General features: G+C 38.8%; 1 protein-coding gene, 1 non-coding gene and 1 pseudogene across 3 annotated transcripts; 1 reads left to right on the plus strand and 2 right to left on the minus strand.

The window, feature by feature from the left end:
• Positions 1-813: 813 nt before the first annotated feature.
• On the minus strand, positions 814-5174 carry LOC107830104 (cation/H(+) antiporter 15-like). Of its 2 annotated transcripts, none has more exons than XM_016657585.2 (3): positions 4562-5174; positions 2436-3401; positions 814-2350 (listed from the first exon to the last, which is right to left on the minus strand). In XM_016657585.2, the coding sequence occupies exons 1-3, from the start codon at positions 4784-4786 to the stop codon at positions 1049-1051; spliced, it is 2493 nt and encodes an 830-aa protein (XP_016513071.2). In that variant the 5' UTR covers positions 4787-5174; the 3' UTR covers positions 814-1048. The 2 variants fall into 2 exon arrangements, with proteins under 2 accessions (XP_016513071.2, XP_075109544.1); XM_075253443.1 differs by lacking the exon at positions 4562-5174 and adding an exon at positions 3886-4553.
• Positions 3572-3671, minus strand: LOC142181402 (U2 spliceosomal RNA; annotated as a pseudogene).
• Positions 5175-17089: 11915 nt separating the features above from the next.
• LOC142181337 (small nucleolar RNA R71) lies at positions 17090-17196 on the plus strand. The gene has a single exon (XR_012710004.1). It is a non-coding gene; the product is annotated as a small nucleolar RNA R71 (small nucleolar RNA).
• The last annotated feature ends 4452 nt before the right edge of the window (positions 17197-21648 follow it).

Here is a 21648-nt window from a genome sequence, read left to right on the forward strand (position 1 = left end):
AAATATTTTCGTTTATGAATTTTTTATTTTTCAGTTTTTTAAAAGAATTTTGTTTTGTAAAAACTGGAATAAAAACAGAAAAAAAAATATTTTTTGTTTTTTAACAAAATATTTTTGTTTTTTAAAAACCGAACTTTTTTTAAAAAAAAAACTGGAAAAAAATGAAAATAGGGGTCGGGTTGTGGGTTTTTTTAAAAACGGGTTAGGTAAAAAAAATGGGTCGTTTTAGTCTGGTGTTGTCACGTGTCACTCCATCCAAAATAGGGGTATTTTTATTTCAAGGTATGACAGTAGGGGTATAGATAACCCAATAGTATGACGGTAGGGGTATAGATAGCCCAATAGTATAACGAGGGATACAGATAAACAATATTTGAAAGTAGAGGGGTATATTTAGCCCTTTGCCGTTCAAAGAATACTGGAACGAAGGAAAGTTACCTAAAACTTCTCATAATCAACGAGAATTTAGCTAAAAACAGAATATAACTGAAGCAAATGGTACATACATATGATATATTGATAGGGCTGGTTGAGATTAACACTAGTTAGTGTTGCTGCATGCATCAAGTCTACCGTTACAGACTTACGGTGTTACTCTGGTTGGACAGTTGCACGGTCGTGCAAGAATAAATGTTAGATTTAGAGAATTTAGTTTTAGAGAGCACCTAATTTTCCTTAGAAGATAAATTATTTATTATTGAGGATGAATAAAAATAATTCATATAACGACGCTAACGAGTTTGGGATGACGTATATAGTTGGTTAAATAAAGAAAATTAAAGGAGTCAATTTCTGTCTTTCACTATGGTTCACTTTGCCTCAACACATTTTACATTGGCATAAAATGTCAGAGATTCAAGTTTTAAAATTTTCGAAGTTACATTGTTACTACAATTACAAAGCAAGCCTCATCATTCAACCCCAATTCTATTTTTGTCAGATGAAAGCCAATAAATCATTGATTCTTGCAGGAACTTTTGAATCTGAAGTCTCAACCAATTTCAATTCCACCCCATTTTGTCATCAGCCTAAGCTAAAACTTTGCATTTTACACTCGTGGCATATGTTCCGGCCGCCTCCTAAAACTGGAAAACACGTCGCCAGCTTCACTATCTGCGCGTTGCATGTCCATATCCATGTCCATCCCGAGTCCTATCCGCTCACTCATTGATCCATAAGAATTCACCGAACCATCTCCGATTGGCTTAACATACTGCTGCATAACCAGCACAGAGAATGTGGAATCGAATTCGGATGTGACTAAAAGATCACCAATAGCCCCGAGCTCGGGGCAGTCGCACCAATCGACTAGACCAGCTGTTAGTGGTGACACTATGCCTCGACCTTTTCCTACGATGTAGAGATCATAGTTATGCTGGTCCATTAGTTTTATTGCGTTGACAGCTTCTTCCACATCATTCAGCAACAATTCTATGTATTTTACTGATTTGTCATTGGCTGTGCTGATCTTGAACCTGTTCAAGAACTCTTCATCTAGCAACTTTTCGCTCTCTTTGTCAATGTGGACGTTTACGTGACTTTCTTCAGCAAATTCCATTGGATCTATATCAGTAGCACCTTCTCCTGGAATAAACTTAACCACAGTTAGGCGTGTATCTGGACGATCAACCATTCTCAACGCGTAAGCCAGAGCTTCCCTATCATCAGGACCTCCAAAGTAAAGGACAACGATATTTTTTGCGTAGTCACTTGTCTCAGAAAGGCCACGATCGATGAGGATTCCCACAGAACAAGGGGCATTAGCGAGCACACCCTCGTTGACAGCCCGAATTTCAGGGTTGACATCCTCCATTTCACCAGCGAGACTTCGTTGTTTGTGGAAAGGGAGTATGATAAAAGCTGCACGCTTATCTTTGGCAATGTTGCATATATCTTCATCCATAGTGGACAAAGCACACCTTGCTGTTAGTACTTGAACCATCACACCATCTGATCGTAGCTCATAGTTGTCAAAAGCAGCAATTATCTGTCTCGTTTGTGCCTCCTCGTGGCCAAGACTTCTCGAGCCTCGTTTACCTGAGGTGTGGACTTCTAGCATCGATGATGCACGCCCGACTAGTTCTACTACTTGGAGAGCAAAGACAGTTATAGGGGCTGCTGATGTAGAATTCGACGAGCCAAGAAGATTGATGACCGAAGGGATGTCGTGCGCGGCATGGATGCACGCCAGCACCCGAAGCTCCTCCTCCACTTTTGCTTTCTGTATAGTCCTTCGTTTATGGGGCACCAATTCCTGCGAGGGATGGTAGAGCATAGTGATCGGTGTGACAATCACCGTCATCACCAAAATGCCGGTCACCATAAGAGAGTATAATTGAGTGTTCAAAATCTGATCAAGATTTTAAAACAAGATGGTTAGCCTAAAAATCCATTTCCAGTAAAGCAAAACGACGAGTGGGAGGGGAAAAACTTACCTGTTGTGCTTGACCAGCTTCAATAATGATTAAGGCCATGAGACTTTTGGTGTTGCTAAGTATTCCAACAGCCAAGGCCTCCTTAATAGACATATCAGAGAAGAAAGTAGCAGCAAATGTGCTCAAGATTTTGGCTGAAACAAATAGAATAATGTAGCCAACAATTTCATAAATACTACCCATGGCTCTGAAATTGGTTCTGAGTCCACAAACAACAAAGAAAGTTGGCATAAGAAATCCCATCACAAAGTCATCAAGCTTATCCAAAATTGCTGCTTGAAGCATTTGGTTAGGTACACTCAGTCCAAACAGAAAAGCACCAATTATAGGGTGTGTGCCCAAAGCATCTGTTATAACTCCGGAAATCGCCATCCCACCAAGAATTGAACATACAAAGAACTCACTATATCCTTGTCCTTCAGGCAATTTTCGGATGATCCAACCAATGGCACGACGGAGATAAAAGACACAGAACAAGGCATAGGCAATCGTGCAAATTACAGCCCAATGGATGTTAGTTGTACTCCCTGTGACTACATAACCTAGTGCCAAAATAAACCATGCACCAATATCATTGATTACAGCTGAAGACATGGCCATTTTCCCAATGTCAGTTTGGAGGATCTTCTGTTTGTCAAGTATCTTAGCCAAGACAGAGAACCCTGTAACAGTGAGAGCACCACCATAGAAAATGAAACCTCTAGCATCTTCATCGCGATAGAGTGAGAAAAACAATATTGTGCCCATGACAAAAGGGATAATGATCCCTATAACAGCCACATTCCTAGCCTTTATTCCAATTCGAAGAACTGATTTTATATCCATCTGTAATCCCACCAGAAACCCATAGAACACAAGGGCTACATGAGCCATTGTCTCAATCACATGGAAGTTGTAGTTTGGGAAAAGCTGCCTCCTATACTTCACAATCTGTCCAAGCGCTGACGGACCCAAAAGTATGCCGCTCTACAAACAAAAAACATTGCTTTGTTCATGTAGCTCAAATAGGATTGTCAAAATGGTTTCTTCATTCCCATTGATTTATGAGAACAAGTAAAGGAAACTTAAGTTTATTAGTAACCATTTAGTGCTAGAATGCACACAACTATAATAGATTGTAATGAGCTGAATATTATTAAAGATGCTAAATTGTGTACAAATTCATACTATGTAATAATATTGAACTTATAAGAACAAATACTACGCTTGATCTTAGCCAAGAAGCAAAAAAGGTATCTTTCCATCTGCGTAAAGTCTTAAAGGACAAAGTTATCGTGTATCTATGCTAGTAGAAGGTAGCAAGTACTGATGAATTGTCAAAATGAGGTCAAACTAACCTGGACATCACCGTTATTAAAAAGGAAAAAGTTTCTAATATTAACCTTGAGATATTTACAGTCTACTATCAACACATTCTTCGAATAGCATTACAAATGAACACGCGATATACCTTTGCAAACATCATGCTGTCGGAGAAGCTTAACAACAACCAACCACCACCCAGTATAATCCCACTTAGTGGGGTCTGGGGAGGGTAGTGTGTACGCAGACCTTACCCCTACCCTGGGGTAGAGAGGTTGTTTCCAAATAGACCCTCGGCATCCTTCCCTCCAAGAACTTGCCACCTTGCTCTTGGGAAGACTCGAACTCACAACCTCTTGGTTGGAAGTGGAGGTTGCTTACCATCAGAGCAACCCCTCTTGTGGAAATTACACAGTTCAATTATCAATATTTGTGGAAATTCCACAGTTCAAATATTGTCCGCCTATCTCAAATTCCACGGCCTACGAGTGTCTAAATATTAGTTAGGGCAAGTAATACGAAGTTAAAAGTTCAAACAGTTGTAAAGAAAATAGTTTCAAACACACCCTAAATGTACAAGAAAATGTTTCATGCAATGGACAAAGGGCAGCCCGGTGCACTAAGCTCTCGCTATGCGCGAGGTCCGGAGAAGGGCCGGACCACGAGGGTCTATGCTACATATTTGCAAGAGGTTGTTTTCACGGCTCGAACTCATAGTCACATGGCAGTAACTTTACCAGTTACGCCAAGGCTTCCCTTTGCAATGGACAAAGAATTAAGATAATTTCAAGAACTGTTTGAGGAAGAAATTAATGTATACTTACAATAATTTCAGCAACAAAAGGAGGTTGCCTGGTGATTTTAAGGGCAAACATGACAAGACGGGTGATCAAGATAGCTAAAGAAATCTGAACGAAGAAAAGAGGAATAATTGGTGTCAAAGGATCAGGTCCTTCCCAAACACCATTTAACCTGTAAATGGTCTGTGCATAACACAGAATTTTATCATTTAATTTTTCAGTATCAATAGGTGGTTCTAAATCTGCCATTTCTTGATTTCCAGAGATTGATGTTTGAAAAAAAAAAAAGATTTTTACCACCTTAATCAACAAATTTTGCAATCAAAATTTGTACATTATTATGAGAAAAAATATATTTTTCTCTTTTCTTCTTGTTTTCCTTGAACCCCTTTTTTTTTCTTGTCATGTGCCAGGGTAGGGAACAACCCTGGCTACAACCCTGTCTTGAGATTCAGCCACCAAAATTTATGGAGGTTTGTATTAACATGAGGAAACTACAAAGAAGAAGAAATAAGAAATAAAATATGGATTGATGAATGTGAAAAATAGTAAAATGTAATCTCTACCAACAAAGCTTTGTTTCAAAATGAATGGTTTTCCGCTCCATTTGGAAGCTTAAAACCTTTTTTTTTTCTTTTTTTCTTTTGAAGTAGTTATTTGACATGGGGAACTCGATGAATAAATATGACTGACTTGAGTTCGACCATGTCCTTTTTTGTTCTGTTTTCTTTATGTATTTGTTTTTGTCCTTTACTAAAACTAGCCTTAACGAGATAATTCTATTATTAGCTTTGTTAATTCGACTAATTTATGTTTAAATCTTCATTCAATGATGGTGCTGACCCCTGTTTTTATTTTTATCTAGTTAACAATATCATAACTAAATAACTCATGTTACCAACATCTCTAAACGTTTTCCTTGTCTCTTTTGCTCCTCTTGGACATATTGAAAATATTATTTGTTCATAAAATTTGATCACTTAAAAAAATTAAGAATTTTTTTATTATACTTCCTTTCTTACCCTAGCGGCAAAATGCTGGAACTTCTTACTTATTTAACACTCCATTCGATCTTCACGCTACTAAAGTTCTCCTCCTTTGTTTAAGTTCAATTTGAAACTGTATGTCTATATTTTTACTCAAGCAAAATGTGTTAATTTTATTTGCAATTATTTGAAATAAAATAAGGTTCATTGTCTATCTGATAACACTAAAGCCACAAGACAAAACAAAAAAATCATCGCGAAATTTTTTTAGATCTTTCCTTTTGTTATAAAACAATAAAAGAAGAAAAGCATTACAGAGAAACATAGAGTGAAAAAATTCTTATTGATTTGAGATGAATTACAATGAATAAAACCCCTTTATTTATAGGGAAAAAGTGACTTAGCCACAAAGTAACAAATCCTAAAATCTCTCCAAAATATAGATATTCACCTTAAATACGATTCTATTTATAACACTCCCCCTTGAATGTCTATGCAACAGTGCCTCGTTAAAACCTTATCTAAAATAAAATTCGGTAGGAAAAAAATTCTAAAGAAGGAAAAAGAGTACACATATCTAACCATACACCTTTTGGTAGCCTCGTTAAAAAACTTACAAGAAAAACCAGTGGGACAAAGCCTTGTAAGGAAAAAAAGAGTACAACGCGTATTAGGTCCCCCTGATAAGATTCTTATCGATTCATATCTTTGAGTCTCATTCCAATCTTGTGCAGCATCTTCAAAATATCATTTGTAGAGATTTCATTAATAAATCACCCATATTAACTTGAATGAACATGTTGCACCTTGAAGTCATATATCATTCTTGATAGATATATAATATCTTCATATAATGTCGTGGAATGGCCTTTTCAATATCTCCGTAGGGGTAAAACTTTTCGCTATTATATTAACATACTTATAGTTATAGCAAGATACATATGTGCACAAATTGCTCTTAGGATATGGTACTTCATGACCGAGAACTCAATATGCTTTAAGCAATTTAAATCCTTTAGGGATTGTCATACAAATTAAGTCATGTAAATGCACTTTAGATGCATATCAAGTTTTCATGTCAAGATAGACATATAAGATAGCTAAAGGTGATTGCACACACCATTGATTTTATACTTTCAAGTGTTTGAATTGTACGTCCAAAACTACATATCTTTCATATAAAATCAATTCTACTTGAATTGCTTCTCCAGACATAAGATCCTCATACATATTTGGCGTTATCATAGATGTCGTCAATGAACATTTTATATCGGATGCAACCTCATTTTTTTATAAAGACATAACATGAAGATCTCTTCATTCGTATTTTCAGGTACCTGAACCTCTTCTGAGATTTTATGAAGTGTTATGTCACGTGATCTTCCTGATCACTTGCCTTCTTATTATGATCATTTAGATCATTTGCTCATCTTCTTTATCAAAAAATTTATTTGAATCCGATTTGTCTATACGTTTTAGGCGTACCATAGACTTTGTCCTTCTATGAATTATTATAATAGGAGTATTTGCAGTAAGAATATAGTTCCTTTATTTGGGTCAGCAAATGAGTTTGGCATGATTTGCATTAATTGCATATGAATTATCTTTTTTATGAACTTCAAGTTCATACTATCTTATTCGAGGATCTACATGTACAAATAATAATTCATTCCGTAATTTTTCTCAACTGTTTATCAGGTCTCTCCCTCATGTTAGAAAAACTAACTTTCTTCCTCAATTTTGGAAACTCACCTTTGTGCGTTATGGTGTTAATTAAAATAAACACCGCACATCAATAATAATAAGATGGAATTATTTATTTCTTGACCATGAACCATATATAAGGGAAGAATGTAATATACTTTCGTATATAACGTATATCAAATTGATATATATATGTATAACTTTGTTCTCATAAGCAATAGTTTAATTATTAAGTGGAGGTACTCAATAAATCATTTTGTTAAACTAGTTGTGATGTAACCAACTTACCAAGATGAACTGTCTTGAATAGAAAATATGGAAATTATGCTCGAAATTAAATTATTGAGAAACTTACCTCGCAAACACTAGGTTGTGGGTTAATAATAGTCGCACATGTAATCATCTCATAGATGCATCTTATGTGGTATACATGGCAGGTGAATGGACCCATATTCACCTTTGATATTTCCAGTATTCATCGGATTCAATCCCAATTTTAATTGCTTTATTAATTAATAAAAACAAGCAACATAAGAGAATTGTAAAGAACTTTCTAGTTCTTTAACATTTACCCATGTGAATTCTCTTTTATTTTTATACATCATACTTAAATTGATATGGTTAAACTAGTTATGCCAACTGGTTAAATTATTAATATTGATAAACTTCAGGCTTGCATTATGATGTGTGCAATTATCAATAAACTCCAAGTTTATTATGATATTGATTTTTATATTAATAAACTTCTACTTTATTGAGGCATTATTTTATTTGTGTAGTACAAACTAGAGAATAAAGCGGGTAACTTTTCATATACATATTACCACGTTATAAGTTGTAGTAACAGAAGTTATTAATCATTCCTTTATTTATAGTCTCAATATAACCACCCGCTTTCGCGAATACTTTAGAAACTCAATAAGTTTCTTTGAGATCTACTACGACACAATACCTTATTGATAATCAATTTTATTTCTTCAAAATAGTATAATTGGCTCTTCCAGAGCTCTCAATTAATTTCTTACTATCACATATTCATCAACATCCATATGATGAATATCTCTTTCAAGGAGAAAGTTATACCACTATGGACATGGTTAAAATCATTATAGGCAAGATATGTTGTTTCCATTATTTTTGCCCTGTAATAATCACACTGCCATGAAATTTTGGCATAATCAAAATAGGTACGTGATCAATGATCATTCATGCCATAGTAGTAAAATTATTTTCTTATTTCATCTTAAACCTCTTTCTAGAGGTTAGTGTGGTATATTCACTAGCACATTCATATTCTTCCAAGAATGAATATGTATTCACAAATCACATGTTATAACATTCACATCATGAATGAACATAATCATCTATATGTGCTTTACAAAATCTCATGTAAATCGATGACAAACATTACTTTCACAGGGTGAAGGATTATTTTGCGAATCATTATTGTTCTCATTACCACAATGATGACTATTATAATTTCGTCCATTACTACATCCACATCCATTCATACCTCTACGGTAATAATTTTGTCTTCTCAAAAGTACAAAATATATTATTAGTAAGTGATTATGCCCAACTATGCCTTATAAAAAGGACACGCGGACGTTGCAAATATAACCTGAGTATTTAACCAAGAATCGAACCCACAAGGAATTAACCTATCAATTACTCTCATTAGACGTACTAAATTCTACGGAATCAACTTCCCAAACATTATAAATAACAATTGAGGGTATTTCTACTAACTACGAATGAAAGTAAATAAGCAACTGAAAACTAACTATGATTAAGTTGTAAACAATTAAGAGAAAAATCTAAGGTTATGATTTTCCATATTGATGGAATCCCTTCCGGTTATGTTTCACATAGATTCACCAAATATTCTCCATCAATCATGAGCACTCTTATTACCGTAACTCTCTCTCTCCCGAGTAATCACGATAATTTACTAAACGCACTTTCCCAAGTTACGCAAGCTGGCTTTATTTATTACAATTCACTTTAGATTGCACCAAGGCTTCGTTATCCCTAATCACGCCTTTAAACCCTCGGTTATTGATCCCTCATATACTTTGGGAGTGGCGTTGTTCAACAATTACCTAAATATGCACTCTCTCCCGAGTTGTGCATACTAAATAGGCACAACTAATTGAGGATCCTGTCAATTAACTACAACAAGCACATAGTTGAACAAATAGAGATTAAACTGGGCACACTATATTAACATAACAAGAAATTCATCCTTCAATAGGTTCCATCAAAACCCTAGACTAGGAAATTAGCTACTCATGATAAAACAAGATAAAACTACTAAATTATTCATAATGGGTAATTGCAATAATAAAGAGAAGATAGAAGAACTTTAATGTTTTGTTACTATTCACACACTTGTTCTTGCCTCCAAAGTAGTCTAAAAACAAGCTTTAACATGTCTTGGGCGAGCTTCTAAAGCTTAGAGGGTTTGGAACAAGTTTTCCCCGAGTTATACTTTGGTCCCCAAATTTCTGGCACATGAAGAGTTCACCGCGGTCGCAGTAAGACCGCGGCTCGACCGCGGTGAACGCTGAACATTCTGCCTCGAGTACTTGATCTATCGCGGTTCCACCGCGGTCACGGTGGATTTCACCTCAGTCCATTTTTTGCTTCTTTATGCTCGGGTACTTCTTGGTTGGGAGTTTTCTTCACATTATTAACTCCAAAACACTCCGTAATGCTTCCTCACTTAAATTATTCCCTGAGAAGCAAAAGAACACTATTTAGAGTATTTTGTCGTTGGGCCAAGTCGAAGTTAATTACATGATCCTACCCTACCAATGAATCAAAAATAATGCAACAACAATAAAGCAACAGCATACAAAGTTACACAATCTATTTACAACAACATCATACAACAACAGTCATCCCTCACCCCACACTTAAAAATATGGCATGTCCCCATGTCAACAAATAAAGAGCAGATTAAGGAGGAGGACTCCCTGAAGATCAATCCTGATCAGAGACGGTGCCAGGATCGAGGTGACATGCTCATCTTAGCGCTCGAAGCCATCCCAAAATCTTCTTCTCCAACTTCGTCTGTTGAGTGGTCAAAGTGTCGAATCTAGTGCCCAAGTCTGTGACAGAAGTGCGGAGACCAGCCATATCCTGCTCTAGGGCTGTCAGACAGGTACTACGGCGGGGCTGCGAATGGCCCACCTCATCAACTCTTGTAGGTGGTGGGATCTCAGCTGCCTCAGCATCATCATCATCAAATTCATCATCCGATTCATCAACATTCACCATCGGCTCTATCCCAATTCTGATTTTAGCAAAACGGCACAGCCTGGTGACTAGAGAAGGGAAGTAGAAGCCTTTGAGCAACTCAGGTGATCTAATGAGCATCTCGTCATGGAGGAGCCGGGCCACATCAAAATCCCTGTGGGCTATGAAACAGTAGATTGTTGCCGTCTGTGGTAGATTGACATCGGTTGTATTGCTGGAAGGCAACAGCCGACTATTGACAATGGTGAGCCAACACTTAGCCTCCCAATTGAGAGACTGGGAGTTAAGTGTGATCCGGTGTTTTATCCATATGTATTATTTGTCTGGCACACAGATAGTCTCAAGAAGAGTTCCCCACAAGGCACTTGTTCGGCTAAAAGTACGATAATTATCAGAGTCCCCCCTGAACACTGGCAGCCGGTACACCCTACGGATGGCCTTGATGGATGTGTATTGCGGATAGTAACAAATCCATTCTCATGTTCCGAGCAGTTAGCATAGAACTCCCTTACCATCTGAGCATTGGCCTCATCTGGTTCCTCAAAGAAGATGTCTAGTTGACACCTCCTCAACTCATTGAAGATATTCGGGCATTCTACCTCTAAGGCTTCTCAGTCAATATACACCTCATGTAATAATTACTTAGCCGCCTTTGCATTATACCTGTCCTCCACTGGTTTGGAGACAAACCTAGTGCTGTCAAACTGTGGCGCACTGGCTTGACTCCTAGCTCTCGAGGAGCTTCCCGGTTCACTAGCGGAGGACCCGGTGGTGCGTCACTTCCTAGATGGATTCATTGTACTTGTCAAACAGAGAAACGCCTATCAGTGAGTGTGTGAGATGTGTGACTATGGGTGGTTACTCAGACTTCACCACAACCATGTCACATTAGCCCTTATAACTCCATTGGGGCAATTCCACAAACACCTTGTGGGCAAAGCAATTTCTTAACACTAATAGCCCATATGGATATATCAAAACTTCCCCCAAATCAAAGGTTCTACTACACCATTACACCCACAAATCTTCATTCAACACTCACAAACATACACCTCTCCACCATATTATACCGTAGCCCCTTCACAAGTAAGTATAATAAAAATTACTACACACTTACAAACATTAGGGTAGCATACAACTACAACAAAATACAAAAGAAAAGGTAGGGTATAAGAATTACATACCTTGGTGGAAAAAGGAGTGAGAGGAATGGAGATGGGGGAAGTAGGATGATTGAAGAAGAAGAGAGGAGGGATTTGGGATTTAGGGTTTAGAGAGAGAGAGAGATGGGAAATAAAGAAGGGGGGTCGAGTATTGTGGGAAATAAAGAAAGGGGGTGTTTGAAAAGAAAAGAAAATAAAAAATTAATTCGAACTTACCTGGGCTGCGATTTTTTTCTTCGCGTCACCGCGGTCCCACCGTGGCCACGGTGGGTTAACTAACTCGAGGCTGTGTCATAGGCATTTACCGCGGTCCCACTGCGGTTGCGGTGGGTTGACGTCTTGAGGCAGAATGTACGCCTCTCACCGCGGTCCTACCACGGTTCTGCCGTGGTCGCGGTGCTGCCCAGTTTTTTTTATTTATTTATAGGAAGTTACATAAGAAAACACTAACAACAACGTTCGTGGGTTGCCTTCCATGCAGCGCCTGATTTAACGTCGCGGCACGACGCAAACAAGTGCATTTAAGGCTCGCTCGGCCTCTGAGGTTCCATCAGGTGGATCTTTGACACTTCCTTTGGTTCTTTCATGCCTATGTATAGTTTCAATATTTTCCCATTGACTCTAAATGTGTGAGAGTATTTCTCTAAGGCAATCTCTATAACCCCTGAAGGGAATACTTCGACCCCTCGAAATGGATCAGATCATCGTGACTTAAGCTTACCAGGGAACAACTGTAATCTTGAGTTATAGAGCAATACCATGTCCCCAGATTTGAAATGTCGCTCAACAATGTTCTGGTCGTGCAATCTCTTCATTCTTTCCTTGTAAAACCTTGTGCTCTCAAAAGCAAGATGTCGGAACTTGTCAAGCTCATGCAATTTAGTGATTCTCGTTGTGCCCGCATCCTCAATGTCTAGGTTCAGCTATTTCAGTGCCCACCAAGCTTTATGTTCAAGTTCCACTGGCAAGTGGCAGGCCTTCCTGAACACCAACTTATATGGTGACATACCAATTGGTGTTTTAAAAGTAGTCCTATAAGCCCAGAGTGCTTCATCTAGCTTTTTCGCCCAATCAGTTCTTGTGGCGTTCACAGTCTTGGTTAGCACACTCTTTATTACTTTATTGGACACTTCAACCTGTCTACTAGTTTGGGGGTGATATGGGGTTGCCACCTTGTGGCGTACATCATACTTTGCTAGCAACTTCTCGAAGGCTCGATTACAGAAGTGGGTGCCTCGGTCACTGATAATCGCTTTCGAGGTCCCAAAACGGGTGAATATGTTCTTCTTCAAGAATCCCACCACTACTCTTGCATCATTAGTGGGAAACGCTGCAGCTTCTACCCATTTAGACACGTAATCCACAACAACAAGTATGTACTTATTGCCAAAGGAGCTGACAAAGGGTCCCATGAAGTCAATCTCCCAGACATCAAACATTTCCACCTCTTGAATCGGGTTCATGGGCATATCATGGCACTGGGAAATTTTCCTGGTTCGCTGACATTCATTGCAGTCCTTCACCCATTGGTGCACATCTTTAAACACTATTGTCCAAAAGAAACCGGCCTCTAGCACTTTCGCAACTGTCCTGACTCCTCCAAATTGTCCTCCATACGCCAATGCATGACATGCCTGCAAAACAGAAGATTGTTCTATCTCAGGAACGCACCTCCGGATCATATTGTCAACACATATTCAAAACAGGTAAGGTTCATCCCAATAATACATACGACAGTCATGATAAAACTTTTTCTTTTGTACAGAGGAAAGGTCATAGGGAACTATACCGCTGGCTAGGTAATTTGCAAAGTCTTCATACCATGGCACTTCCTCAAGACTAGTAGCGAGCAGCTGCTCGTCTGGAAAGATTTCCAGAATGTCCTTAACCTCAATTGAGTTTTCAGCTCCCTCAAGTCGTGATAGATGGTCAGCGATTTGGTATTCTATGCCCTTACGGTCACGAATTTTGAGGTCGAATTCTTGCAGTAACAACACCCAACGAATCAGGTGCAGCTTAGACTCCTTCTTCTCAATTAAGTACCTAAGAGCTGCATGATCAGTGTATACAATTACCTTAGAGCCTATCAGGTACGATCTGAATTTGTCAAAAGTAAACACCACAACCAACATCTCCTTCTCAGTTACAGTGTAGTTCAACTGGGCTCCACTCAGCGTTCTACTGGAATAGTAGATTGGATGCATTAGCTTGTCTTTTCGTTGTCCCAGCACTGCCCCCACTGCGTAGTCACTAGCATCACACATGAGTTCGAATGGTTGCTCCCAATCGGGGGAACAATGATGGGTGTTGTGACTAACCTCTTTTTCAGCTCCTCGAATGCTACCCTGCAATCATCAGAACACAAGAAAGGGTGATCTTTTTCTAACAACTTACAGAGAGGGTTGGCAATTTTTGAGAAGTCTCTTATGAATCTCCAGTAAAAACTGGCATGCCCGAGGAAGCTTCTGATTACCTTAACTGAAGTTGGAGGTAGAAACTTTGCTATCACGTCAACTTTTGTGCAATCCACCTCAATTCCTTTATTGGACATCCGGTGCCCCAAGACTATGCCCTCTTGTACCATGAAATGACACTTCTCCCAATTAAGAACCAGGTCAGTCTCAATATGCCGCTTCAACACACGAGTCAGATTTATAAGGCACTCATCAAATGAGTTCCCCACCACTGAGAAATCATCCATGAATACCTCCATTATGTCCTCTATCATGTCAGTGAATATGGCCATCATCCATCTTTGGAATGTCGCGGGTGCATTGCATTGGCCGAAGAGCATCCTTCGAAAGGCATAAATGTCATATGGGCAAGTGAACGAGGTCTTCTCTGTGTCCTCTAGTGTAATGGAGATCTGATTGTACCCTGAGTACCCATCCAGAAAACAAAAGTGTGACCTCCCTAACAATCTATCTAGCATCTGATCAATGAAGGGAAGTGGGAAGTGGTCTTTCCGGGTGGCTAGATTTAACTTTCTATAGTCCATGCAAATTCTCCAGCCCATGACGGTTCGTGTTGAGATCAGTTCATTGTTATCGTTTTTGATCACCATCATGCCACCTTTCTTAGGCACACATTGCACCGGGCTAACCCAGCTGCTGTCAGAGATTGGGAAAATGATTCTCGCATCTAACCACTTTATCACTTCTCTCTTCACCACGTCCTTCATGTTGGGGTTCAACCTTCTTTGGTGTTCCCCTGAAGGTTTGTGTCCCTTTTCCAGCAGAATCTTATGCATACAGTAGGCGGGGCTGATCCCCTTAATGTCTGCCATGGTCCATCCAATGGCAGTCTTACACTCTTTGAGTACCTGCAAGAGTTGTTGTGCCTGCACGTCTAACAAACTAGATGAGATAATAACAGGTAATGTGGAGTCAGGTCCAAAGAACTCATACCTGAGATGTGCGGGCAGTGGCTTCAATTCCAGCTTTGGCGGTTCTTCAATGGATGGCTTGGATGGAGGAGTTTCTCTATTTTCCAAGTGCAAGGGCTCAAATTCAAGAGTTCTATCCCAGAACCTTCTGCCCTCTAATGCCAATACCCATTCTGCCAGTTCTTCTCCATTTACCTCATCTAAATTCATCAGACATGTAGCAAGAGGGTCCTCAATAGTCAGCATCTCATCATCAGTTTCCACAATTACATCCACGGCATCAATAAGGGAGCAATTGGCAAATTTACTTGGTCGCCTCATAGATTTTTGCACATTGAATGTTATCTCTTCATTGTTCAATCTCATCTTGAGCTCCCCAATCTCACAATCAATGAGAGCTCTCCTAGTGGCCAAGAATGGTCTTCCCAAAATTATGGGAATTTCTTCATCCACCTTGCAGTCTAAGATCACAAAATCTGCAGGGAACACAAATTTCCCTACCTGAATCAACACATCATCCAGGATACCTGAGGGTCTTTTTACAGTCCTGTCAGCCAGCTGCAACAACATAGAGGTGGGTCTAGCTCTTCCAATCCCCAGCCTCTTATAAATCGCCAGGGGCATAAGATTTATGTTGGCCCCTAGATCACAATGTGCCTTAGCAAAAGCAAAATTACCAATGGTGCGGGGAATTGTGAAACTCCCCGGATCAGACAGCTTCTCAGCAATTGGTCTAGTCACCACTGCACTGTAGGTATGAGTAAGAGTCACCGTGGACAAATCTTGGAAATCGAATTTTTGGTACATTAAGTCCTTCATCATTTTTGCATAACCAGGTATCTCTTTTAAAGCATCTATCAATGGAATATTTACCTGGATTTGTTTCAGCATCTCTAAGAATTTCTTGTATTGCTCCTCTTTTTGGTACCTGGACAACCTCTTAGGGAATGGTGTAGTAAGTCTCTTCTTCCCAATGATTTGGGATTGCTCTTTATCAGCTTCCACCTCAACTACTTGTTCCTAGGCTGCCTCAACTTCTTTCTCAGTCTCAATCTAAATGTTATGTTCTTCCTGGGCAGGCTGGACTGTCACCTCTGTCAGTTTCGTTGACTCATCTAGCTTAATGGGCACTGGTATAAGTGTCTCAGCCTGTTTGCTTTCTCGAGCCCTCTCTTGTTCCACGTCCAAATCTCTGCCATTACGTAGACTCACTGCCATCAGCTGCTTCGGCCCTTGATCTTTTGGATTTATTTGGGTGTCTGCAGGTAATGTCCCATGAGGATGATTATTTAGAGACATCGAAATCTGGCCCATTTGTACTTCAATATTCTTGATAGCTGAATCATGTGCATCTACTCTTTCACTGATTTTTGCATTAGACCCAATAACCTGCTGCATCACTACCTCAAGTCTAGCAAACCCGTCTTCCTGTCGTCCACCATACTGCTGCTGAGGATGATGATACCCCTGCTGCTGACTTTGATTTTTATATCCCTGTGGCCGTGGGTAAGGTGCCATATTGTTAGGACGTCTCATACCTCTCATGTTCTCATTGTTGAACTATGGCTGAACTGGCCTGTACGACTGATTTTGCTGGCCCCAATTCTGACCACCCTGTCTTTGGCCTCCATAGTTAAACACATAGTTCATGTCTTCGGGGTAGTGATGATGATCATGTTCTGCACTCTACTGGTTACCAATTGGTTGACAAATTCAAGATGTGCACAAGCCCCCATTGGTAGTATCTACGATGTGTACCCGCTGCTTCTACCCTGACTCTTCCACCTTTTTGGTGAGTATACTCATCTGTGTCAATAAGGTGGCCATATTTTCTGCCATAGAGTTGGATGGATCTAAGGGCACTGAGTGAACCACTGGAGTGATAGGTGCATTCTTGGTTGTCCATCCCGAATTCTGTGTCATCTTGTCAAGTAGACTCTGGCCTTCTCTCCATGTTTTGCTCAAAAATGCTCTACTAGCTGAAGCATCAACATTACCCTTCACGTTATCTGACAATCCCATGTAAAACCGCTGCCCCAACATCAGATCCGAAATACCATGATGTGGACAAATAACCATCATCCCTTTGAATCTTTCCCATGTTTCATGTAGTGTCTCCATTGGTCTCTGTTTGAAACTCAAAATTTCATCAATTTGTTGAGCAGTCTTATTGGGTGGGTGGAACTTGTTCACGAATTGCTTGACTAACTCCTCCAAGTTGTTATGGAATTAATGGGGAGTGAGTTTAGCCATGTCTGGGCAGCTCCTGTCACTGAGAACAGAAATAATAACAACTTGATTACTTCTAGAGTTACGTTGGGCTGCCTCTGGGTTTGGCAGATTGACAGGAAATTCTACAAGTGTTGTTGAGGATCTTCGATTTGTGACCCCGAAAATAGTCCCTTGTTTTGCAACAAGTGCAACATGTTGTTCGTAATTTGGAATGATTCAGCCTGTATCTGCGGGACTACAATCGTTGTGGCCAGATTTTCAGATGTGGGTTGTGCCCAGTCATAAAGCACAGCCTCTGGCACCAGAGGTGCCACTAGCTCTACCGTCGCAGCTGGGTCCACTACGTGATCCCCCATGTTTGGTTCGAATTGTTCAGTTATTTGTTTTACCGATTAGCCCAATTCAAGGCCTTGAAAACTTTCTCGGGATCTGATAATGCTTCAAATATTTCACTAGTTCTCGATGAGTTTCTAGGCATGCACATGTACAACCAAGTCAACAAACGTTAAAATTTCAATGTAAAGATTGGGTATAGAGAAAACTGACTACACTAAGAATTTTTGTACTTCTTTCAATTGTAATTGATAACACCGTTAAGTCCCCGGGCAATAGCGCCAAAATTTGATCACGCCCAACTATGCCTTATAAAAAGGACACGCGGACGTTGCTAATATAACCTGAGTATTTAGCCCAGAGTCGAACCCACAAGGAATTAACCTATCAATTACTCTCGTTAGACGTACTAAATTCTATGGAATCAACTTCCCAAACGTTGTAAATGACAATTGAGGGTATTTCTACTAACTACGAATGTAAGTAAATAAGCAACTGAAAACTAATTATGATTAAGTTGTAAACAATTAAGAGAAAGATCTAAGGTTATGATTTTCCTTATTGATGAAATCACTTCCGGTTATGTTTCACATAGATTCACCAAATATTCTCTATCAATTATGAGCACTTTTATTACCGTAACTCTCTCCCGAGTAATCACGACAATTTACTAAACACACTCTCCCGAGTTACGCTAGCTGGCTTTATTTATTATAGCTCACTTTAGATTGCACACAAGACTTCGTTATCCCTAATCCTGCCTTTAAACCCTCGGTTATTGATCCCTCATATACTTTGGGAGTGGTGTTGTTCAACAATTACCTAAATATGCACACTCTCTCGAGTTATGCATACTAAATAGGCACAGCTAATTGAGGATCCTATCAATTAACTACAACAAGCACATCGTTGAACAAATAGAAATTAAACTGGGCAAACTATATTAACATAACAAGAAGTTCATCCTTCAATAGGTTCCATCAAAACCCTAGACTAGGAAATTAGCTATTCATGACAAAACAAGATAAAACTACTAAATTATTCATAATGGGTAATTGCAATAATAAAGAGAAGATAAAAGAACTCTAATATTTTGTTACTCTTCACATACTTGTTCTTGCCTCCAAAGTAGTCTAAAAACAAGCTTTAACATGTCTTGGGCGAGCTTCTAAAGCTTATGAGGGTTTGGAACATGTTTTCCCCGAGTTACACTTTGGTCCCCAAATTTCTGGCACGTGAACAGTTCACCGCGGTCGCGGCAAGACCGCGGTGAACGCTGAACATTCTGCCTTGAGTACACCGCGGTCGCGGTGGATTTCACCTCAGTCCATTTTTTGCTTCTTTATGCTCGGATGCTTCTTGGTTGGGCGTTTTCTTCACATTATTGACTCCAAAACACTCCATGGTGCTTCCTCACTTAGATTATTCCTTGCGAAGCAAAAGAACACCATCTAGAGCATTTTGTTATCAATTCGCCTATAAAACAACAATAAAGCATGCTAGTATTAAGGTATAAATATCATCTATATAGCCTAATATCACTACCACATTCTCTTAAGGGAACGAGAATAAAGCAAATTAAATGGGACGGGTTTCCACTTCTTGTGCTCATAATCATACATGAATTTGATCATGGTAAGACATAAAACATTTACCACTTCGGGTGGTTATAATTTCTCACAAAATCTATTAGAGTTATAATCAAAATTTATTATTCTTACTTGTATTTAAAATCAAATTATAAAATTTCAAGAATTTAAAAGAGAAAAATTAGGTAAAATATTTGCCTTAAATCCAAAATTTATTCCTGAAGGAAGTTCATAGATCAACTAACAATCATTATGCTCAATATTATATACAAGTTGAGCATCATGCATGTATCCCAAAGTGTGGTGACCAAAGCAGATGGCTGTGAACACGTGATTTTTGCCTCATACGAATCACTCCAAAATAAATCCCGAAATTAGGTCTTTTCTTTAATTATGTGTTATTTTTAGGAAATATTATACTGTTTTCCTGTTTGTTTGCAGAGGCATATGTGCATGCTTAATTTTATTAATGCATTAAAAATACAAAAATATAGCATTTGCATTTAGATTTGGATTTTTTATATTTTTTGGAATTAATTAATAATTAGTTGTTTTACAAAAATGAAGATTCACAAAAAATAACATATTATTTGTATTTTTGTCAAATTGTGTGATTTTTCTTTTAATTTAGTGTTTAAATATTTTTGTGATATGTATTATTTAAAGTTAATTACTATTTTTAAGCTAATTTAGGTCTTTTGTTTTTTAATTAGGATTTTTATTTCAAATTTTGAAAAAAAAAGAAGGAAAAGAATTCTTGGACCAATCTAATCCTCAAGCCCAAATCAAACACACATAATACCCAAACCAAATCAGCCCAAACCCATGTCATACCCGGTCCAAACTTTCAGGTCTCACAAGATGATGAAATGACGTAGTATAGGAGCCAAACTACGTCGTTTTGTGGACAATCAATCTTAGACGTTCAATCCACATCGATCCAATGGCTCAAAACGTACCCCTATATCCATTGATGTAACCCGACCCATTTCCCAACCCGGTCTCACCCGTTATTGCACCCAAACGACACCGTTTCCTTCAGCACAATTAATCCGAGTCGTCGATCTCATCAGATCAAACGACCAGGTTTTAATCTCACCCCTGGTATATATTCCTAGACCTTACCCCGCCCTCCTCATAGCCGAACCCACCTCATCGTCCCCAAACTCAGAAGCGGACACCCCCTCCCAAACCCTAGCCGCCCTGAAACCCCCTCGCTTGAAAACCGGCAGCAACAACGCCGGTGACCACCAAAATAACACCCTGTACCCCACTAACCACCCTCTCCACAAATCCCTTAACTGTATTGCTCGAATCAGACTCCAGCTTCTCGAATCTTCAATCGAAGATTCGAGCAAACTTGAAACCCACCCCAACCAGTCCCAAACCCACACCAAGGCACCCACTGACCCCCCTCGTTATGGATCTGTTGACCGTTGTCCTCGAATCATCTCTGATTCCTTCGAATCTTCGATCGAAGCTCAGGACTCAAAACCTTAATTCGTCTAATAAGCCCCAAACTCACACCAGTTATCCACCCGACCTCCCTCGTGCCTAAAACACCGTTGGTTTGGTTCGAATATGTCTAGAAATGCTCGAATTTTAGATCAAAAAATCAGGAACCCTAAAAAATCCAAATCGTGGAATTTGTCCAAATTAAATGAGAGATTGGGGTCTAATAGACTTTAATCGAGGTATTCTCAATTGATAATACTTCGAGTAAAGTCTGTTCAACCTCAAAATGTCTGAATCCTAGTTTGAACCTGTGTCCGTATAATTTCTGAAGGTTTGAGGTATTTTTCTTTTTTCTTTTTCTGTATTTATGATTTTTTGTTTATCTGTGTATTTGTGTATTTTAGTTTTGATTAATTTTCCACACTTTTTCAATTCATCTTTTCATTCCCAGTGACCCTTTTATTTGGTCGATTTCTCTTCCGTAATTAAGTTGTACATGTTATAAACTACGTAGTCGATTTGATTAATGTCGTCGAATAGTTAGTTTCATAAACCCCCTGTGTTGAACAAAACCATGAATTACCCTGTTAGTATGATTAATTCTGTTTGTGTTATGTCTATGTAATTGATTAATTAGATGTCAATGTTCAGTTTGTTCATATAAGTTTGAATCATTTTTGGCATTCTGTTTGGTTTTAATTTCGATGGTTGATGGTCTGATTAGTTAAAGTTTTGTTTGATTGTACACAATGTTCTGAATCCTGGGAATCTTAGTATTTAAGGTATTCTTTGCCTTAAAACCTTTGAATTGGTTATAGCTGTTGTAGTTAATTGAATTCAGATAGTGGTTGGATTTGAGTAGACTGGAGAGGTTCAATGCAGGTTGAAAGGGAGTGGGTAGGGCAGTAATTTCATAACTTCAGGGCAGTAATAGTAAGGGAATTTCAGGGGTGTTTGGGGAATAAAACAGTTAGTATGATACTTTATTGTTAGTGCTTTATCA

This window comes from Nicotiana tabacum, chromosome 5, assembly GCF_000715075.1.
Source record: "Nicotiana tabacum cultivar K326 chromosome 5, ASM71507v2, whole genome shotgun sequence".
Lineage (NCBI taxonomy): Eukaryota > Viridiplantae > Streptophyta > Magnoliopsida > Solanales > Solanaceae > Nicotiana > Nicotiana tabacum.